At 39.7% G+C, this 20,544-nt stretch overlaps 1 protein-coding gene across 2 annotated transcripts in view; it reads right to left on the bottom strand.

Annotated features, from left to right (window-relative positions):
• Positions 1-20,544, bottom strand: part of Nsf (N-ethylmaleimide sensitive factor, vesicle fusing ATPase) — a 123,063-nt gene that overhangs the window by 4,022 nt on the left and 98,497 nt on the right. For both annotated transcript variants that reach the window (XM_090350016.1, XM_090350015.1), the window contains exons 18-19: positions 2,609-2,743; positions 1,451-1,564 (exon numbers count right to left, since the gene is read on the bottom strand). In XM_090350016.1, the coding sequence (XP_090206142.1) occupies positions 1,451-1,564; positions 2,609-2,743 (249 nt within the window). The remainder of the gene's footprint in view (positions 1-1,450; positions 1,565-2,608; positions 2,744-20,544) is intronic.

Here is a 20,544-nt window from a genome sequence, read left to right as displayed (position 1 = left end):
GGAAGAAAAACCCACATAGTTTCTTCTGTGCAATTATTTTTTTTAAATGTGCTGAAGCTAAAAAAAGAAGAGTGGAGCTGACTTTCTGACAGATTTATCTTTTTTCAAGGAAGGAGCCAATACACCTGTATGCACACCTTTCCCAGGAATAAGCCTCAGCAAAGAACTTAGTCTGTGACTCTAATTTATTGCTCATAATAGAAAAATAAATAAATTGACTTAAAAACAGTTCATTGGAAAAGTTCAGTAGATCAAACATTTGGTTTCTAAAAACCACAACAATTTTAAACTAAGTTTGCCAGGATGGATTAAAAAATATTTATTTGGTTTCTAATTTATTGGTTCAGCAGCTCCTTTCAGGTGTTACTGTGAAGCTTCACGTGCCCAGCACCTTGCCCTCACACTGGGAGAAAGGTAGGCTGCTCAGTAACATGCAATGTATAGAATAGGGCCAGTCCATCTACCCAGGACTGGAGATGGATTCAAATGTTCATTTGTTCCTTGGTTTATTCATTCCATAAAAGTTTACTGAGCTGCCCACTACATCAGTCTAACTCTACTATATGAGTTCCGGAAAGTGGATTAGAGCCAAGAATTCTGTTCAGTTTGATACATACATGGTTCTTGTCTGGTATGTTAGATGAAGACCAGAAGATGACATAGGCAACATGGAGGAGGCCTGTCCAAAAGAGGGAGGGACCAGGTGCTGGTGGCTCACACCTGTACCCTAGCTACTCAGGAGGCTAAGAACTAAGGATTGAGATTCAAAGCCAGCCTGGGCAGCAAAGTTCATGAGACTCTTATCACCAATTAACCACTAGAAAACTGGAAGTGGACCCGTGGTTCAAAGTGGTATAGATCTAGTTTTGAGCAGAAAAAACTCAGGGACAGTGTCCAGGCCCTGAGTTCAAGCCCCATGACTGACAGGAAAAATAAAGAGGGAAGGGAAGTTGTCAGTAGAATTGAGAAAGTCCCAAAGAAGTTTCCTATGGCTCTGTTCAAGCAACAAAATGGAGCTCAGTTTTCTACAAGATCCTACATGTTTTACCTATAGGAGATGAGACAGGAGAAAATGCACAGAGTGTAAGTCTAATCTATACCACTCAATGGACAGCAGTCTCCTAGATCATCTTTGATGTATGTGCAGTCATTGACAACACTACTTCTAATCCTCACTAACTGGCAAGGTAGTCTAGGCACATTCACTGAAAACCAGTGGGACACAGCACCCATTTCCAAACAAAATGACTGATCTTTGAAGTCCTTTCTAATTTTAAGATCAAGCAACTTGCCAAATTAAAACTAAAAGTAATGTTATAATCTTTTCTTCTAGTTTTGAATTTAAGAAGTGGGAAAGTATCATCAGTAACCTGTTTGTTAACAAACGAATTAAAACCATAGCAAAGACAACATAAAAATCCTTGATACTGAGGGAAAGGAAACACCTTACCTGCAGGGACATCTCAATCAACATTAGTAGCTTCTTGATTCCTATCCAGACTTGCTTCCCTTTAACTTGCTGTGCAATTGTGGTACGTTCCTTATCCTTGAAGTTGCCCAAAAGCTACATAAACAATAAACAAAAATAAAAACACTCTTTACAATAAGCACATTAGTTAATTTTCTCATTCACCCTTCAAAGAACATTGGCCAGGACTACCTATCGATGACAAGCTGGTATCCTCCTTTTCTAAAATGCACTCTGACCTTCTGAAAGCCATTAGGTCTAATCACAAAGGAGAATTATGGTACTTTAAGCCCTGTTTTCCTAAGGGGGGGTCTCTATTATAATTAATATTTTCTGGAGGGAAAAACAGCCCCACTTCAAAACAAACACAAGTTAAAAAATTTTATCATTCCGTTCTGCAAATAATCTGTATGGGTTGAAGCAACTAAATTTAATTCTCTTGCCCAATCCCACTACAAAAGTTGCTCAAATAGGTAACATGAAACATTTATCATCTCGACAATTTCTATTTTGTTGGGAGGATACACCAATTTACAGGGCATGAGAATTTTCAAAGGCCTGATTCCACCATGCTGAACACTTTATTAGATCATATTTTCCAGCAGATCTCGGCAAGTTATTGGTGCACATGAATATTAATAAAGTTTAAAGAATACACTTTTTAAAAACTTTGCATACTCATATTATAGACTTGTTAGTAAAGTTTCTTTTATTTTTTCAGCTTTTTTGAAGTTTCAAAGGCTTTAATCATTGTTCCACTTTATTAAGGAAATGTGCTGACAACTACTATAAATAACTGATTTTCTACATGCTGATTACCTTACTCCCTACCTAGCCCCTCCACCCAAGCCAGTTCCAGCCCATAGAGACTATGACTATCACACACACACACACACACACACACACACACACACACACACGGTGTGGGGTGAGCCATCCCTGACAGTGTGCAGTACTGGGTACTGTTTATACCCAGGAATGGGAAGCAAATCATTGTCCCTTGTATTCACTATCTTCTTGAAAATAATTGGAGATAAAGCATCCTAGGGTCCCATGTTTAGGTACAACTGATGGCACCCCACGGCATTATCTCAACTCCTTTCTGATACCAAAGTGTACAATCCGTTGACTCATTCTCACCTCTAAAGCTTCCAGCAGCTGCTCTCCTGTGGCAATGTTGGGCACATGGATGGTGGTGCTGAAAGCGTTAAGCATTTCCATTTCCTGAAGGACATCTTTACGGCTAGTGGTCCCAATGATAAGGAGCTTGCGGCCCTGAGCACAGGGAGAAAAGGTGTTAAAACCCACAGAATGGGATGGGAGTTTGGCCTAGTGGTTAAAGTGCCTGCCTAGCATGCATGAAGACCTGGGTTGGATTCCTTGGTACCACATACATAGAAAAAAGCCAGAAGTGGTGCTGTGGCTCAAGTGCGAGAGCTCTAGCCTTGAGAAAACCCAAGGACAGTGTTCAGGCTTGAAGCCCAAGCCCAGGATTGGTAAAAATAAACAAACAAAAAAACAAAAACATAACTTAGAGAATAAAAGATGCACAGAAAAAGCTGTAAGTGGTACTGTGGCTCAAGTGGTAGGATACTAGCCTTGAGGAAAACCCAAGGGCAGTGCTCAGGCCCTGAGTTCAAGCCATGGCAAATAAATAAGAGGATTGGCAAATAAATAAAGAAATAATTATGCAAAAGAGAAGAAAAAGACCAGGATGTTCCGCCTAAAAATCTAAAAAGGTAGCCAGGTGCAGGTGGCTCATGTTTGGAATCCTAGCTACTTAGGAGGCTAAGATCTGAGGAGCAAGGTTCAAAGTGAGTTGGAGCAAGAAAGTCCAAGCAGAGAGACTTTTATTTTCAATTATCACTCCTAAAAGCCTTGTACAAAAAAAAAAAGCTAAGGGACAGTGCCCAGGCCCTGAGTTTAAGCCCCAGTACTGGCACACATATACAAACTGGCAATATGATTCAGGAAGTAACAACTTTAAGTAGTTTCTTCATTCAGTGAACAATGGATTAGCAAGTCAGGAGCACATATAAACCTAACAGAAAGACACCAAGTACATATTTGTAATTACTTCCTCAGAGCCAAAAAGAAGCATGTTTGGTGAGAACTGGGAAAAATTTTAATGAATGACTATAAACTCTGTCTTGCCAGCTTAATATACTCTCTAGAAGCATGCAAAGCCTAAGTGAAAGGCATAGTAGTCTAAGAGTTTCATATAATGGTCTCATGGAGTATTTTAGCATTCCATTTTTATTTTTTTTATCAAAAGTATACGTAAAGCACTTAAAAAAATCTATGCCAGGAAAATGCCCCATTCCTGATTCCATCTCTGGGGCCAATCATTTTCAAGTCTCAAAGCTGCTTCTTAAATTTCCTTCCTCACTTCAAGTAACAAGGTTACAGTCCTCAGTTTAGACTTTTGTAAACTGCTATAGAAGATGGAGATTACTATTAATTTCACCATTTTCCCACCACCACATATCCCTTCTACTGGAGTAATTTTGGCCTTTGGTTACTTTTATCTTCAGTATGGATTTACAGCTAAGCAATGTAGACTACTAACGAATTTCCTTTCTTAGGCAATATTATGTTTTCTAGAGTTGACAATTGTCTTTCTCCATTTGCTTGGTTTACCAGACAGCTATCCCAAGTTCACCCTCAAATAAACACAACCAGGAGACTCTGTTCAGTATGCTCAAATACTTTAGGTAATAAGCTTTATTTTTCCTTCCTTTTGAATTCAGAACACTTCCCTTGCTAGGCAGGTGCTCTGCCTCTTGAACTACAGCTCTAGTCCCTTTTATTTCAGCTATTTTCTCTATAGGGTCTCATGTCTATGCTGGAGAGAACCTAGACCACCATCCTATTTTTACCTCCTGGGTAGTTGAGGTGATAGGTGTGTACTACCATACCCAACTTTTTATTAGCTAAGCTAATGTCTTGTGAATTTTTTTTTGCCCAGACTGGCCTTGAATCTCAATCTTCTTGATCTCTGCCTCCCAAGTAGGCAGGATTACTGGAATATCCTCTACCCAGTATAAATTTGTATAAATATTTGATATAACCATTAAAACTATTCATGGATCTCAGAAACACATGTTAATAGCACTATGCCAGCATGGGAAAACATTGTAAAAAAATGAAAATAAAGTGCCAAAACAATTTCCACTTTGGTTTTATAAACATTTCAACTGTTCAGAAGACATGTTCGCATTCTTAGCTGTGTTCATCATTTTCTTTATCTGTTTGCTTAATAGATGACCACACAAGCTGGCAGATGATCATTATCATTATTATTGAGACCATGTCTTGCTGCGTTCCCCAAGCTGATCCCAAACTCCTAATCTCAGTGTCATGGTCTCTTGGTTCACAATTAAAGGTAGCTATTTCTCTTTTCCTTGTGTTTTTAATGTCCCATAATCCAGAACTCAAATTCTTCCATCTTGTTCCTGTCTCACAGGGGACAGGCAGAACCTTCTTGTTCACTACAGAAAGTGGGACTTTCAAACCACTGCCATTTTCCTCATCAAACTTTCTCTCATAGTAAGTGACTACAGTTCTTCAGTGCTGAAAGATGGGGAAATGTGGAGCAATTTATAATGGAGATACTAATTTATGTTTTGCTTTTCTTCTTGTTTAACAAGACTGCAAACACTGCAGAGAGGATATGACCCAGGCGGGTTTTGGCCTTGACTTGTATAACATCATCTTTATAAAAACACTGAAAAACATTACCCAAAGAATAAAACTGTGCTGGGTCACTTTGTCTATTAATTAGTGGTAATACTCACATGGAGGCTTTCTCATGAAAAAACACCTCTGAATACTACTATAACAAATCACACTGGGGGATATATAAAAGGAAAAGCCTCCAGCAGCATGAAATGGGAATGCATGCAGCATTAAGAAAGAAGAGTTGAATTCAACCTGAAGAGGGAAATCTATCTTACCACTGTGTGGCTACTGGTCTTAAGTCCACAGTGCCCAGACAGGACCCTTGGTGGAAAGCCAGCAAGCACACAGAGTGATAACCTGGGGGAGGGGAAGTAGCTTCTAGCATACTCCACTGAAATTTGCTAGTCCTGAGTCTATAAAGAAAAGGCCTAAATAAAATGACTATCTGCCAATCGGATTATGGATAAACATTGTTCCAAGGTAAATAAGTATTAGTTAACTAATTCTTAGTGCCATAAGAAGCAACTCAGGTGAAAACATTACCATGAAAAAGGCAGGGCTCAGTAAGGTGTTGATCCTTCAAAAAACCACTTCTTTACACCATGAAGAATAAACCAAGTACTAAGAAGCATCTAAGCCTTTTGCCACACAAAGGACTAACCAGATAATCCACACTCTTTCATAGGTCTTGCCCATTGATTGGCTCCAATAAACTGATTTGTAACAAAAGTTCATGTGGAAGAAAGCTTTCTTTCCCTCCTAAATAAAAATGCCACCGATCTAATACTGCAGTGAAATGGAAGGACTGGTTTCAACCTATGAACAAAAGTAAAGTCAGTTATGCAGGAAAGAAAGGCCATTCTTCCCGTATCATTCAACGATCAGCAAATGTAATACACCCTCGGTAAGAAGAATTAACTGGGAACAATTAGAAACTTTGAAATGGATTAAGAAGTGCGTTTGAGAGTGCAGCTCAAAACTGTTGTGTGCTCTGGGCCTTAAACTTCATTTCTGATGATCAGAACTGGATGCTTAAGAATTTTATAAGCCTAGCAAGTAAAAGATAAAACTGATACTAATTAAATGAAGCATTAATAAGAATTTACCTTTAGGTACTTAGGGAATTATGAGATTTTGTTTGGATCTTCCTTACAATTTAGCTAGGAAAATTCACAAGTACATATTCACAACTAAGTAAGATGTTGGCAGACAGCAAATATTAATGGCTATGGGATGCCAGTGTGTGATGTTTCTTAGTTAGGAAGAGAGCCACTGGTAAAAAGGAGGTGTTGGCATAGCCAACCAGCAGCACAGGTCTCTCCGGCTACTAAATCCCACGTGGGCGGGAGGAGCAGCTGAGCTAAAGCACCAAGGGGTGAAAATGAAGTCTCTCTGGAGATATGCGAGGGCAGCTAATAAAGGAGACTTAGAATGCTAAGCTAAGGAAAGAGACTTAATATAAAAAGCAACAGGAAGCCAAAGAAGATTCCTAAGGAGGAAAAACCATAATGGAGAGAAAGAGGATCGGGGCAGCTGCCTGCAGGATGTGGCCTGGGAGAAAGTGGTCACAGTGATGCTGTACCAAGTCTGAGAGTGAGCCTTCCCGGGAAGGAGGCACCTGCTAACCATTGGTTTGGTCTAGATCAGTACACCCCACCCCCTGGGCAGGAGACAGCTGCAGAAAGCAGTGGAGGAGGGGAATCCATGATGGACAGGGAACTCTGTTCAAGAGAAAACGTACAGGCTTCATTACTCACAGCTGTGAGTTTGGGAATAGATTATTTAACTTCTTACTTAGCGCCCCTATGCCATCTTCAACCATAAAACATGGATTGAAAATTCTAGCTACTTGTGAGACAGATGGCGAGGTAGAGCATGCTGGGGAGGGGCTCTCTGCCATCTCTTTTGGAACAGGCAAGAGTCTGAAGACATGATCTTGAGAGGAACCTGCTAGGATATCCTCACCTGGAATTTAGGATTCGTACCATGAGGACTGGGATGATTTCCTAGCAAGGCAGGGGACTAGCAGCAGTAACTTCTCAATAGATCTCCTTTACCTCCCAAAACCTATTCAAGTTCCCAACCCTCACTAAAACTGTGCAGGCTCCCCACAATTCCTGTCCTTTATCTTGTTTTCTCTCCACAGTAAGAATCAGCTTTTAGCATTCTATTACTTCAGTGACTACCTCCATTTACTTATTATTAAATTTCTAGCAGATTCTCCTTTGTGAGGATAGGACTTAGGTCTATTTGGTTTTACTCCTGTGTCCAGGGATAATGTAGTGCCTTGCACAAAATGGAAAGTTAATAAACGTGTTGAGTGATGATCTCACTGTAGGCTTTAAGGATAGACCACTCCTTTATTATTTTATATTCTCTCTCAGGTCCTAGAAAACATTATATCAAATGCTCAATTGGAAAAAAATCTTCCATTTCAGAGACCTTAAGCCCCTTAGCATCGTTGAATGCTACCGATGGCATTAAGTTTAAAAGAAAATATTCTAGCCACGCACGGGTGGCTCATGCTTGTAATCCTAGCTACTCAGGAGGCTAAGAACTGAGGATCAAGGTTCAAAGCCAGCCTGGGCAGCAAAGTCTGTGAGTCTCTTAATTTCAATTAACCACCAGAAAACCAGTGCTATCTATTGCTCAAAGTGGTAGAGTGCTGGCCTTGGGCAAAAGTGTTCGGGAACAGAGCCCAGGTCCTGAGTTCAAGCCCCACAACTAACAAAAAAATAAACATTAAAAAAAAATGAAGATGGGGGCCGGGAGTTTGGCCTGGTGGCAGTGCTTGCCTAGCATGCACGAAGACCGGGGTTCGATTCCTTGGTACCATGTACATAGAAAAAAGCTGGAAGTGGTGCTGTGGCTCTATTAGGCCTCGAGAAAGGCCCAAGGACAATACTCAGGCCCTGAGCTCAAGCCTGGGATTGGCAAATAAATAAATAAATGAAGGAAATGGAGACAAAAACATGAGAAGGGATATCAATGTGTGTGAAGTAATGCTCCTTCTATCAGGGGAATATAACTGTAACCCCTCCATTAATTACAATAAAAAAAGAAAGAAAACAAAGCAAAACAAAAAAAAATAAAAGAAAATTGTAGGGCTGGGTGAAGTGGTGCATCCTATAATTGCAGCACTCAGGAGACTGAAGCAGGAGAACCTTGAGTTTAAAACTAGCTGGGGTTACATAATGAGACTTGTTTTTTTCTCCTCCTTTCCCTTCCCTGCAAAATATACTCTAGGATGAATACCATACATATTTCATTTCCAATATAAGTTGATGCCAAAAGCTTTTATATCTCTTTAGTTAATCAATTAATTAGCTACTGATTGTATAATATAGGCTTTTCTAGCATAGGAAAGATAAGATTCATAAGAAGCCATTAAATCAAGTTAGGAAGATAAATATCTCAAAGTGCCTCCCTCAACTCCTGGTTTCTCTAAACCAAGGGAAAAGATGACTACCATTAGAAACAACCAGGAGCTGAGCCTCTCTGCATGTCCTATCTGTATTTCAGATTTCTCTTTAGCTGCTGCTGCTGCTGCTTCTCCTACTCTCTTCTCCTTTCTCTCCCCTCTCTCTTCAGTTAAATGTTTAAATTGAATACCAAAGGAAGGATGTTTCACATAAATCATGTTATAACTGGGCAGACAACTACACTTAGACTCCCGGTTAGATTTTACCCTGAAGCAAATTCTTAGTCTAGCTCTCTGAGCAGCCTCCTGGTGCTATGAGCAGGGCAGAAGACAAACAGAAATTGAGTTTATGATATAGACAGGACAGATATGAGAATCTTGGTTCCAAGTGATTAGAAGTGAGCAAAAAGTAGACCACTTTGTGCTATAAAGAATATTTAGTACCACCTTTGAAAAATACATGGACTCATCTGATTATACACTGGATAGTAGCTCTTAGGGATTCTCTCCTTTCTCTCACTTGGTTTGTGGCTGAGGAGTCCAGGGTGAAAGGTGAAGGACTCTGGGCTCTTGGGTGCAAAGAAGGAGCTGGAGCTCAGTTTCACTGCTGTTTTCACTAGTCTTTGCTATCCATGTTTCTGTCTGTGAAATTTTATTTAATTTACTTTTGTGGTGCTAGGAAAATAAATGTAAGTTCTCACACATGCTAGGCAAGTGTGAGAATGAATTTTAAGTTCATAGCCACAATATCCACAATGGCTGATCTCTTAATTATGAGTTCTGGAGACATATCATCTGTGGTGATCGCTGAGCACTTAGGAGAAAGGTTAAAATGTTAAGAAAATTTTACTGACTGTGCCATAGTATTTTTGCCAGTCCCGGGGCTTGAACTCAGGGCCTGAGTACTGTTCCTGAGCTTCTTTTGTTTAAGACTAGCCCTCTACCATTTGAGCCACAGTGCTACTTCGGGCTTTTTCTATTTATGTGTTCTGAGGAATTGAATATAGGGCTTCATGCATACTAGGCAAGCACTCTACCAATGAACTGCATTCCATCCCCTACCTTTTTTTTTTTCTTTTTTTTTTTTTCTGGTGTTGTTCTTGTTGCTTGAACTCAGGGCCTGGGCTCTCTCCCTGAGCCACATCTCTGCTGTGTGTGTGTGTGATTAATTGGATAGGAGTCTCATGGAATTTCCTGCGTAGGTTGATGAACTGTTATCCTCAGATCTCAGCCACCTGAACAGCTAGGATCACAAATGTGAGCTACCAGTGCCAAGCTGGGCCCTAGTATTATTAATGCCCAAAGGAATGGTTTTGTAGAAAAGTTCTCTCACTGGAAAGTTAGCACAAACTGATTAGCAAGTCAAGTGAAAAAACTAGCCCTATCTCCAGAGTCCCAGCTCACTCCCTTTAGCTTGATATGCAGGTGCTCTTACAACTTTTCTCCCTTTTCTTTTTTCCTACTCCTCCTTTTCTTCCTCCTCCCTCCCCCCTACTTCTCTTTATTGCCAGTCCTGAGGTTTGAACTCTGGGATTGGGTCCTGTCCCTGAGCTTTTTGTTCAAAGCTAGTGCTTTATTACTTTAGCCACAACTCCAATTACAACTTTTTTTTTTTTTTTTGCCAGTCCTGGGCCTTGAGCTCAGGGCCTGAGCACTGTCCTTGGGCTTTCTCAAGGCTAGAACTCTACCATTTGAGCTACAGCACCATTTCTGGCTTTTTTGCTATGTATGTGGTACTGAGGAATCGAACCTGGGTCTTCTTGCATGCTAGGCAAGCACGCTACCACTAGGCCAAACTCCTGGCCCCCCAACTTTTTTTTTTTGAGTAGTTTATTGGAGATAAAAGAGTCTCACGGACTTTACATTCCCAGCTGGCTTCTAACAATGATCCTCAGATCTCAGCTGCCTGAGTAGCTATGATTGTAGGTGTGAACCAACAGTGTTTGGCTTACCTCTGTGATTTTTTAATTCACATTTCTCTTTATTACAAAGCTTTCAATAGTTTTCTGCCAGTGTACAATTATCTCATGTTCATATCAAACTTGTTTTTATTCCACACTCGGTCCTCATTTAATGCTACACGACTCTCTTACTCCTTTACATCCTAACCTTTCAAAACATGCATCCAATGTATCCCCTGATAATGTCTTACTTATGGGAAAGAAGGAACTTGCTAAACAATTTTAACTATCTAGAACACAGGAAAGAACCAAGAAAAAAGCAAGATCCTCTAACTTCTAGGCCTGCAAAAATGTGAGATTCGGGTAACTTTACTCGAGACCTACTCATTTGACACCATGTCTGGAGCCCATAATACTTTGAGGGGCACACACACAAACACACACACACACACACACACAATTCTAATTTCTTTTTTTTTTTTTTACTCGTTTTTTTCCATGCCAGTCCTGCGCCTTGAGCTCAGGGACTGAGCACTGTCCTTGGGTTTTTTCCTCAAGGCTAGTGTTCTACCACTTGAGCCACAGCACCACTTCCAGCTTTTTGCTATGTATGTGGTACTAAGGAATCAAACCTGGGTCTTTGTGCATGCTAGGCAAGCACTCTACCAACTAGGCCCAATTCCCAACCCCCAAAATTCTAATTTCTTTTACATAGGAGGGGGGAAACAGTTTAGGTTGAAAAAAACTTTAAGATATATTACAGTATGGGGCCGGGAGTTTGGCCTAGTGGCAGAGTGCTTGCTTAGCATGCACGAAGACCTGGGTTCAATTCTTCGTAGCACATACGTAGAAAAAAGCCAGAAGTGCTGCTGTGGCTCAAGTGGTAGAGCTATAGCCTTGAGAAAATCCAAGGACAGTGCTCAGGACTGGCAAAAGAAGAAAAATTAAAAAATATACATTACAATAACATATTCATCTTTATACCAGTAGTTAGAAATGTAATGTACAGTACTTTGTACATTGCAGCCAAAACCCCTTCCTTCAGCTTGAAGCCCTGCCTCCTTCATTTACATAGATGGAAGCAGCAGTTTCTGTATAAAGAGGAAATTGCTACAGGCAAGCAAGCGACTGACCTAATTCATTTGGATTCTGCAAGGAACAGCAATATCATAACAAAGGCACAAGAACGCAATACATAGCACACAGGGCCTCCCTAAGAACTGCCATCCAAGAGCCCATTCTTCCATCAGCCCTTCCTGAGGGCTACTAGTGACACCCACACATGGTTTGTAAACACCAATTCTCATTCATTAACATTCACTAATACCCTGCTTAATATACTTCACTTCAGACACCAAAGATGTGTGTGGTAATTTTTCCTTTTTAAAAAAGACTAAACACTGGGCATGATGGCACATGCCTGGAATTCCAACACTCAAGATGCTGAGGCAGGAGGATAGGAGCTCAAGGCTAGCTTGGGCTATATAGTGAGATCATGTCCCCCCAAATCTAAATAAATAAATAAATCAAAAGGCTAATAAGCTGGGTGCTGGTGGCTCATACTTGAAGCTATTCAGGAGGCAAAGATCTGAGGATCATGGTTCAAAGCTAGCCTGGGCAGGAAAGTCTGTGACTCTTATCTCCAGATGATTACCAGAAAACCAGAAGTGGTGATGTGGCTCAAAGTGGTAGAGGACTAGCCTTGAGTGAAAAAGCTCAGGAATATAGCACCCAGCCCCAAGTTCAAGCCCCAGGACCAACCAAAAAAAAAAAAAAAAAAAGCTTTAATATAAACATGTTATATATACAGTGTTTATGCGCAATCATTAGGAAAAATGAAGGCTCTGATTTCCCATGAATTCCTATTCTTCCTACTGGTGAAAAAGAATAAGTCATATGAAGCCTAACATAGATCTGTAAGCCTGGCTGGGCATGATGGTGCTTCATTCACCATTTCTCTACTGCTGTAGAGGTAGCATGCTGGAACATGGCTCAATGACCCTGACTACATTTCTCTTTTACTCAGCTTTCAAGATCAGGATCAAGGACTGGTGCTTAGGAAACCTTTTCAAGTACAATGGGCCATATGTGCCAGGAGTTTGGCCTAGTGGTAGAGTGCTTGCCTAGCATGCACAAAGACCTGGGTTCGATTCCTCAAAATCACATACAGAGAAAAAAAGCCAGAAGTGCTGCTGTGGCTCAAGTGGTAGAGCTCTAGCCTTGAGAGAAGTCCAAGGACAGTGCTCAGGCCCTGAGCTGAAGCCCCACAACTGGCAAAAAAAAAAAAAAAAAAGATTAAATAATGGGCCATACTTTTCCTTATATTCTACTGTAATAATAACATAATGACGCATGTCATGTTTTTATATCTTTCCCCCACATTAAGCCTATGTGAATCAGAAAAATTTAAAACAAAAACTAATCTAGATTCAGGGGAAAAAATCACCTGTAATACTAACATTTATTGCAGGTCTTTGGGCTTGAACTCAGGGCTGGATTACTACCACTTGAACCACAGTGCTATGCCCAAGCTTTTCTTAGTAATTTATTGGAGTTAAGAGTCTCATGGACTTTCCTGCATGAACTGGCTTTAAACCATGATCCTCACATGTCAGCCTCCTGAGTAGGTAGGATTATAGGAAGAGCCATTGGCACCCGGCTTGTTAGTAATTATTATTACTATATTATTATTATTCTGCAATGAAGAGTCAATTTTCTTGGAAACAAATAATAAACTAATAATTTGAGTTGTATTTTTTTTAGTCTAAAAAGAACTACAATTAGTAATGATTCATTTTTGTTGTTGCTCATGAGGCTTGAACTTGGGGCTGGGTGCTATTCCTGAGCTTTTTCACTCAAATAGCACTTTACCACTTTGAGCTACCATGCCACTTCTGGTTTTCTGGTTAACTGGAGATGAACAATTTGTAAGTTTTCTCCCATTTTACAGAAGAGACGACTGAAGTCTGGAAGTTAAATGACTGGATTCGAACTCTTCTTTTTGATTTTAACCCTGTCCTCTTCCTTATGTTGACAATGACAGTTCCATGTGTAGTTCAGATTTACCATATTACAAACATTTGTTAAGTAATATCTATAGAGTCAGGCCTGGTGTTACATGCCTGTAATCCCAGAACTTGGGATTAAGTACATTTTCAAGGCAGAACCAGGCAGGCGGTAGTCTGGAGCCTTCCCTATGAGAAAACACTCTTTCTACTCCCCAGTATAAGGAGGGCTGGCTCAGTGATGTGGTTACAGACCAAGTTGTAATTTAAAAACGTTAAGTTTTGGTTTCACCTATATTCCAGTAGCAGGAATATAGATGAGAGTATCCTGGCCCTTCTACAGGTTTCCTCTTTGGATCTTATTCAATGTCTGTAATGCATGTGCTGTGCTACCTAACAAAATCACTGAGGAAATCTCCAAAACTCTGTTCTTATTTCAGGTCCAGGAAAGTAGGAAAGAAACTGAAATGGTTTCTAGCCACACTTCCAGTCATAAGCTCCAGGTGGCTGCAGGGAAAGGGAAGTAGCTAGGTCAGTCCCTAAAGGCCAAGGCCAAGTAGAACAAGGCAAAATCCTCAGGGATGTCACGACTGTCACACACTTCGGTATTCTGCATCCTAGTGAATTCAGAAATTGTCTCCACTCTATTCTTTCATAGTAGACACCTCTAACACCCAAGCCAGTGTGTTTGCTTTGATACCAGGGAAGCTCCTAAGTCTCATGGAACATGACATGGGAAGATGTCCTGTTTCTTTTTACCCTGGTATTGTACAGGAAGGAAATGGTATCTGAGCATTCCAAGTTGGAACTCCAAATTTATTTCCTTTGGAAACTTTCTACAACAAATATATTCCATAGCTGGACCATCTTACAAGCTAAAAACTCCTGTGGACTATCTCTGTAGCCCACAAGTTTGCCCCTTAGATAGGTAAGGCCCCTTAGATAGGTAAGCAGAAGGAATTATAAATGAAGAAGAGACACAAAGAAATTAAAGAACTAGGCAAGCAATAAAGTCAGAAGGCATCTGAACTAAGCTAACCTCAGAGAAGATGCCATCACAGAGAGTGGACCACCATATTGTATGTTTCTGTAACCTGCATCTTAAAGTTGACATTGTATCACAGTAATTTTTCTAAGGCAATGGGTATGGAAGATACCATTCTAGCTGTGAGAAACTACTTTGCTTCAATACTATTAACCTTTCCCCAATGATTAAAATTTAGACATTCTGAGTTACCTCAAAATGATCTGTATATATGTATACATATATGTGTGTATAAAAATAGATATCTTCTAGGATATGGAAACAAGAGTTTTATCTTGTGTGATTGTTGTTCTTAATGTACTACGTTATTTCTCTTCTCTTTTCTGCCCTTTGGTTAATCTCATATTGTTACTATATTTGACTTTGATACCTAGTATATTGTATATACATTTATTTGCTTATTTGAAGTAGGAAAGGGAAGGGGGAAAACAAGATGATTGGGAGGGGTGGGGGGAAGGAAATGGGGACAAAAACATGAGAAGAGGTATCAATGTGTGAGAAGTAATGCATCTACAACCTAGTGAATGTAACTAACCCCTCTATACATTACCCTGACAATAAAAAATAAAATAAAAAATAGCAAAAAACAAAACTAACAAAACCCCATAGGCATCGTATATGTACTTTGTTATCATAAATGCCTATTATAGATGTCCTCATCTAAAAATAAAACAAGACAACCCTTGTAGTAATGCTTTATAAAAGGATTAATAAAGCCAGGCATGCCTGTAATCCTAGCTACTCAGGAGGCTGAGATCTGAGGATCAAAATTCAAAGCCAGCCTGGGCACAAAGGGACCTGAGACTCTTATCTCCAGTTAACTTCTAGAAAATGGGAAGTGGGGCTTGGCTCAAGGGTAGGGTGGTAGCCTTGAGTTGAAGAGCTCACAGACAGTGCCCAGGCCAAGTTCAAGCCCCATGCCCCTCCCCCACAAAAAAAGGATTAATAAATTCGTAATATGTTATCTACACTTATACATTATATAGGCATATCCAATTTACATAAAATTCTCTAAGAAAGTACAAACTAAACAAAATACACCTAAAGAAACTTCACAAGATGTAGTAGCTATCTGAAATGTCATTGATTCAATAAATGGGAACCTTGGGCCACCAAACTGCCAATCACCACCCTTTTCTAAAATAAAAAAGATGAAGTTCAGTGCAGGAGTCACCACATCAGTGATTACAATTAATGTGTCTGGCAAAATGACTAAACGTCTTTCCTAAAGTGGTTATATATTTTATTGAGTCATATTGCAGTCATTAGCCAGAGTTAATTTTAAACAGATAGATGGAGAGATACTCATGTTTAGGCCTGTACGATTTAGTCTTCCATTATCTGCTTATTTCACCAAAGCCTGAAAAATTGCTTAATATACCAAGATTTCCTAATAACGTAGCTCAAGTAAGACTACACAAATGTCTTATAAAGATTAAAAAGAAGGGCTGGGAGTTTAGCCTAGTGGTAGAGTACTTGCCTAGCATGCACAAAGACCTGGGTTCAATTCCTTGGTACCACATACATAGAAAAAAGCCGGAAGTGGTGCTGTGGCTCAAGTGGTAGAGCTCTAGCCTTGAGGAAAAAGCTGAAGGACAGTGCTCAGGCCCTGAGTTCAAGGCCCAGGAGTGGCTCTAAGTTTTGTCCTTTTCCTCTCTCCTTAACTCCCACCCCCCCCCTCTCTCCCACTCTATCTTAAAAAAAAAATTTTTTTTTTTTGAGACTGGATCTCAAAAAAGCCTGTAGCCTAGCTAGCTTAGAATTCCCCCTGCCCTAGTCTCAGCCTTCCAAATGCTGGAATTACAGGCATACTCATTACCCTTCCTTATATTCCTAAGTAATATTCCCAGGCACTAGAAGAGTGAGAAATTTCTCTTTTTTTCAACAACTTTATAATTAAGTTAAAATTCTTTCCTACTAGGTTTGTGATAACATTGCTATGAGTTTGGAGTGATTATAGTTCTGTTTTCCATTGGTTTGCTGCCAAGTGAGTTATATACATACTTGAATACTAACTCCCTTCAGTGAGGGGATGGCAGGGGTACCTGGGTCCTGGCCCCTGACCAGTTTTCAGGTCCTTATTCACTTATGTAGTGCATCATCAGATACAATGATGGGCCAAGATATATAGAGGTTGGAAAGCACCTAAATGGTATTAGTTCTCTGTAACTTACAAGGTTATTCTGTTGTTTCACTCTTCTAGTTTGAATGCCCAGTGTCAAGTGTACCCAGAATTAACTGATCAGATCAATGGGTTTAGTATTTCCACAAGGGTTGAGGAAGCTAGGAAGTAACTTTACAGCCTGAATTCTTTTTTTTTTTTTCCCCTCCAGTCCTGGGGCTTGAACTCAGGGCCTGAGCGCTGTCCTTGGGCTTTCTCAAGGCTAGAGCTCTACTATTTGAACCACAGCTTTTCTATGAATGTGGTACTGAAGAATCAAACCAGGTCTTCATACATGCTAGGCAAGTTTGCCACTAGTGCAAACTCCCAGCCTGTCTTTTTTTTTTTTTTTTTTTGCCAGTCCTGGAGCTTACCCTCAGGGCCTGGACACTGTCATTGAACACTTTTTGCTCAAGGCTAGCACTCTGCCACCTGAGCCACAGCACTACTTCTGGCTTTTTCTGAGTATGTGGTACTGAGGAATTGAACCTAAGGCTTTGTGCATGTTAGGCGAGCACTCTACCACTAAGCTATGCTCCCGGATACAACCTGAGTTCTTTTTCATATTTTGTCTCCCTACACAATGATATATGCATATTTATACAAACTATTATATAAAATGTCACATATATATGTATATGTATGTGTATGTACATGTACATATATATTAGTCATAGCCAGAGTTAATTTTAAGCAGATAGATGAAGGGATCCTCATGTTTAGGCCTATAGGATTTGGAATATCCATACATATTTTAAGAAAACGGTGGCACAAGAGACCTGATAGGAAAATAATACCACCACTGGAGCTGTATACCGAAGGATTTATTCACCTGCCTTCCCACCTCGCCATGGCTTCTTCCTTGACATTAAGACCAAGGCTTTCATCCTCTTGATCTGGAAAAGCACATCCCCCTCAACTTCCATAAATCTGCAAAACTTGAAAAGAGCCCCAGTGTCATCAAGTAAAAGACAGGCCTTAGGACTCTCACTGGAAGGAGGGGTGTCTTCAAGCCTTTCGCTGCTAAGCCGGACATTTCCTAACACTGGACAAATTGTACCTCCAGCTCAGGGAGGGTGAACTGCAGTGGTCTTTTACCCTCCAAGCCAATTGTTAGCTTTTCACAGGAATCAGCAGGGAAGCACATGTGAAACCTCTGTGTGCCGGTGAGCGCCCCCATGCCTTGTGTGACTCTGCATGTAGATGAAGCAGGCTGGGAGCTTTCTGAGCTGCGGCTGCTGAGTTCTCAGAGAAGCCCTTTTCTCCGGCTTGGCTCCCTGCTGGGATAGCCCTTTTCAATTTTTCTATCCCCCCTCGATCTCTTCTCCTGCACAACACAGGGAAACTTGATTGAAATAAAGACCTAGGGAACATGTTTTATTTTCTCCTGTTCAATCCATTTTAGAAAAGCTTTTAATTGGTTTTAAAAAGATGCTAAACAAAATGCGATGATGTTTTTCAGTCTTCATGAACTACAGATACCACTTTTTTTTTAAAATACTTTTGAAGGGTTAATAAATCAATCATGAAATTAACTTCCCAGCAAAATTTAAAGAAAATCTATTGAATACCAGGTTCATTAAAAATCTATGCATTTACTTAGAAAAAAATTTAAAATTCAAAGAAAATTATCCTAGTAACTGAAATCTGACTTGAATTTTTAGTTCTACACTGAAAATCCAAGAGCAAGGCAATGACAAAGGGAAAAAAGGAGGGCTTGTGAACCAGTTTTAATAAGCCAATTTACAAGAAGGGGTGGGGGAGGGGCAGAAGGGGAAAGAGAATATCTTGATACATAACAACATAGTGCCCCTGGAGGGATTCTTTTATTTGAGCATGTGCACACATGCTCACACAATTTTTTGTGTGTGAAAGCTGGAATTTCAACAAATGCAAAATTGAGGATTCTGTGGCTGATATCATTGCTGCATGTCACATATGTATAGTTCTTCTTAAAGAAAAATGGCTGTAGCTTTTGTTCCTTGCTGATAAAAAAACCACAGTTGTCTATCACTCTATACATTTTTATATTCAGATGCATACACTTTTAATAGTTAATTGAAAACATCTGAAAAAAATCTATGTGGCAGTGGTTTGGTGAGGCAAATGTTTCTATTTTAGAATGATAAATATTCCTGACACTAGATCAGCCTAGAAAACTTGAGATGATATTTAAAAGCAAAGTAGTACAGATGCAGCAGATTTTTATTTTGTTAAATACATGCCATTCAGAAATATTCCAAATATTACTTTCTCCTGCTACCAATTTCACTTATACAGTAGGTCATTGAGCAGACCAGGTCAGAGTTCCCAAGTTCTAATTAATGAATGATAGGCTGGTCTCTGAACAGAGAATCCTTGTAATCACTAAGGAAATCAGGCATTTCTGCTGCTTTCATATTTCTGTATCCTTTCTCTTTAGTCTTTAGAGAAATTTATTTCACATCTTTTTTTTTTTTCTTTTTATGTTGGTATCAGGGCCTAAATTCAGGGCCTAGCAGTCTCACTTAGATTTTCTCTGCTCAAGGCTGGCACACTTCTGCTTGTACCATACCTTCACTCCTGGCTTTTTGCTGGTTTATTAGAGATGAATGTCTCACTTTTCCTATCCAGGCTGACTCTCAATTGAGATCTGAAGATCTCAGCCTCCTGAGTTGGTAAGATTATAGGCAAGAACCACTGACCTCTACATCCTTTCATTTAATAATTGCTGTTTTTAAGATTCCTTCCAAGGTGGGCCATGTACTTCAGATGCTCACTCCTCAATTCTCTGTGAAATTTTTCTTTTCACAATTTAAGCAGATTACAAGAGCCATCTTACTTAGAAAAATATTAAAATTCAATGAAACAGATATAGCTCATTTAACATTCAGTTTAATTTAAAAAATACAATTCAATGGTTTTAGTGTATTTACAGATTTATAAACTCACACAAGCCTACTAATGCTACATATATAAAGTTACGCACATACACACACACACACACACACACACACACGCACAAGGTGAACAAACTATTCATGCAGGAAGTATGTACAAATCTCTTGGCCAGATGCTGAAATTCAAAAAAGTATATCAGGGCACGAGTGGCTCATACATGTAATCCTAGCTACTAAGAAAGCTAAGACATGAATCTCCAGGTTTGAAGATAGAGCAGGCAAACAAATTAAAGAGACTCATCTCCATTTAACCAGCAAAAAGCAGAAGTGTAGATGTGGCTCAAGTAGTAGACAACCAGCCTTGAGTGAAAACATTAAATGAGCATTCACCATCCTGAGTTAAAGCCTGAGTGTCAGCACATGGGTGAACACACACACACACACACACACAGAGTAAAATAAGCAACTATTTTAAAATAAAGAACCGAATATTATAAGACATAAATGTTAATGCTTGGAAGCATCTTCCATTGTAACAATGTTAAATATGGTTTTAATTTAAATCTTATTGTAAAGGTGATAAAGAGGGGTTACAGTTACATAACTCAGGTAATTAGTACCTTTTTTTTTTTTTTTGGCCAGTTCTGGGGCTTGAACTCTGGGACAGAGAACTGTCCTTGGACACTTTTTGCTCAAGGCTAGCACTCTGCCACTTGAGCCACAGCACCACTTCTGAGTATGTGGGATTGAGGATTTGAATCCAAGGCTTTGGGCATGCTAGGTGAGCATTCTACCAGTAGGCTACACTCCTGGCCCTATATTTATTTTTGAACAGTGTTACCCTCCTACTTCACTTTCTCCCAACTGTTAAATATGTTGACTACATGGAAACGCTTTTGTGGGTATGAGATATGATACATATATATATATATATATATATATATATGGATACTGGAGATAAGTTATTTTTGTTTCAGCAACTT

The sequence above is a fragment of the Megascapheus bottae genome, chromosome 17 (genome assembly GCF_031878675.1).
Source record: "Megascapheus bottae isolate mThoBot1 chromosome 17, mThoBot2.hap1, whole genome shotgun sequence".
Lineage (NCBI taxonomy): Eukaryota > Metazoa > Chordata > Mammalia > Rodentia > Geomyidae > Megascapheus > Megascapheus bottae.
Note: the sequence above shows the minus strand (reverse complement) of the source record. Positions and strands in the feature narration are given on the sequence as shown.